At 68.3% G+C, this 1,054-nt stretch overlaps 1 protein-coding gene across 1 annotated transcript in view; it reads right to left on the reverse strand.

Annotated features, from left to right (window-relative positions):
• ETHE1 (ETHE1, persulfide dioxygenase) overlaps positions 1-1,054 on the reverse strand; it is a 3,210-nt gene that overhangs the window by 2,067 nt on the left and 89 nt on the right. Inside the window, exon 2 of the mRNA XM_006034492.3 lies at positions 120-252. Within this exon, the coding sequence (XP_006034554.1) occupies positions 120-252 (133 nt within the window). The remainder of the gene's footprint in view (positions 1-119; positions 253-1,054) is intronic.

A 1,054-nucleotide genomic window follows, 5' to 3' on the forward strand; every position in this document is an offset into this window, starting at 1 on the left:
CCACCCCGTCCCGTCCCGAACCAGGAAGGCAGCCCGCGCCCCCGCTTTGCACGGGGAGGGAAGGCAGAGCCCCCCCGCCCCCAGGGAGGCCAGGGCCCGAGCCCGAGCCCGCCCCGCACCTGGCGGAAGATGACCCCGCGGCGCTGAGCCTGGCGGGCGCAGTAGGGCCGGATCCGGATCGGGCCCAGTGCGGCCAGGCTCGGGCCCAGGCGGCTGCGACTCGCCCACATGGTGCCTGGGCTGCTGCGAGCCCTAGGTGCGCGGTCCCTTTAACGGCCCGGGTAGGGGGGCGGGGCGTCCAGCCTTAAAGGCACAGGGCACCTTAGGGGGCGGGCGTGGGACCCGTCTAGGGTCTCTGCCCCGGGGCTCTGGGGTCCCACTCCAGGGTTCCCACGGGGTCCGGGGGCAGATGCTTGGGAGCAAGGGCTCGACAGGCAGGGGGTGGAGGGGACAGGGAACCCACCCAGGCATCTAGTCTATCCCTCGCCCAAGCTGGGCTGGGACCCCAGGGGTCTGGGACAACCCCCGCAATAATTGAGAGGATGTGGTAGGAAACGGTTCCTTTAAATATGCACACAACCCACACTCCACGCTCCTGATTGGCTCCCAGGAAAATAGGTGGGCTGGGCTGCCTTAACCCTGGTGCCAGCCTGGGGGTGGTGGGCAGTGCTGTAGCAAGGGAGTGCTGACCACCTTGGCGTCTGGCTGCTGGCTCCCTGCCCCAGCCCAGGCACAGGCTGCTGCAGGAGCAGGGAGAGTTGGACACAGAGATAGCCCCGCCCTCCCAGCCAGGATTGCTAAACCCTAGAGGGAACATTGCCCGCCCCCGCCCCACCCAGGAACCCAGGCCCCGGACGCAGCTCAGAGCTGGTCAAGGGCACCCACATCCCGCAGGGACCCCAGGCAAGGTGGGCCCTGGCTGCAACTGGGAGAGCAAACGCAGGTGCCCAGGCACGGGGCAGGCTGTGAACTTGGATGCCTGGGCTCAGCAACACTTGTCCTGTGCCAGCCGCCACAGAGCTGCTGTCGGCCCACAGTCTGGGTCATTTGCATC

The sequence above is a fragment of the Alligator sinensis genome, unplaced genomic scaffold (genome assembly GCF_000455745.1).
Source record: "Alligator sinensis unplaced genomic scaffold, ASM45574v1 scaffold850_1, whole genome shotgun sequence".
NCBI lineage: Eukaryota > Metazoa > Chordata > Crocodylia > Alligatoridae > Alligator > Alligator sinensis.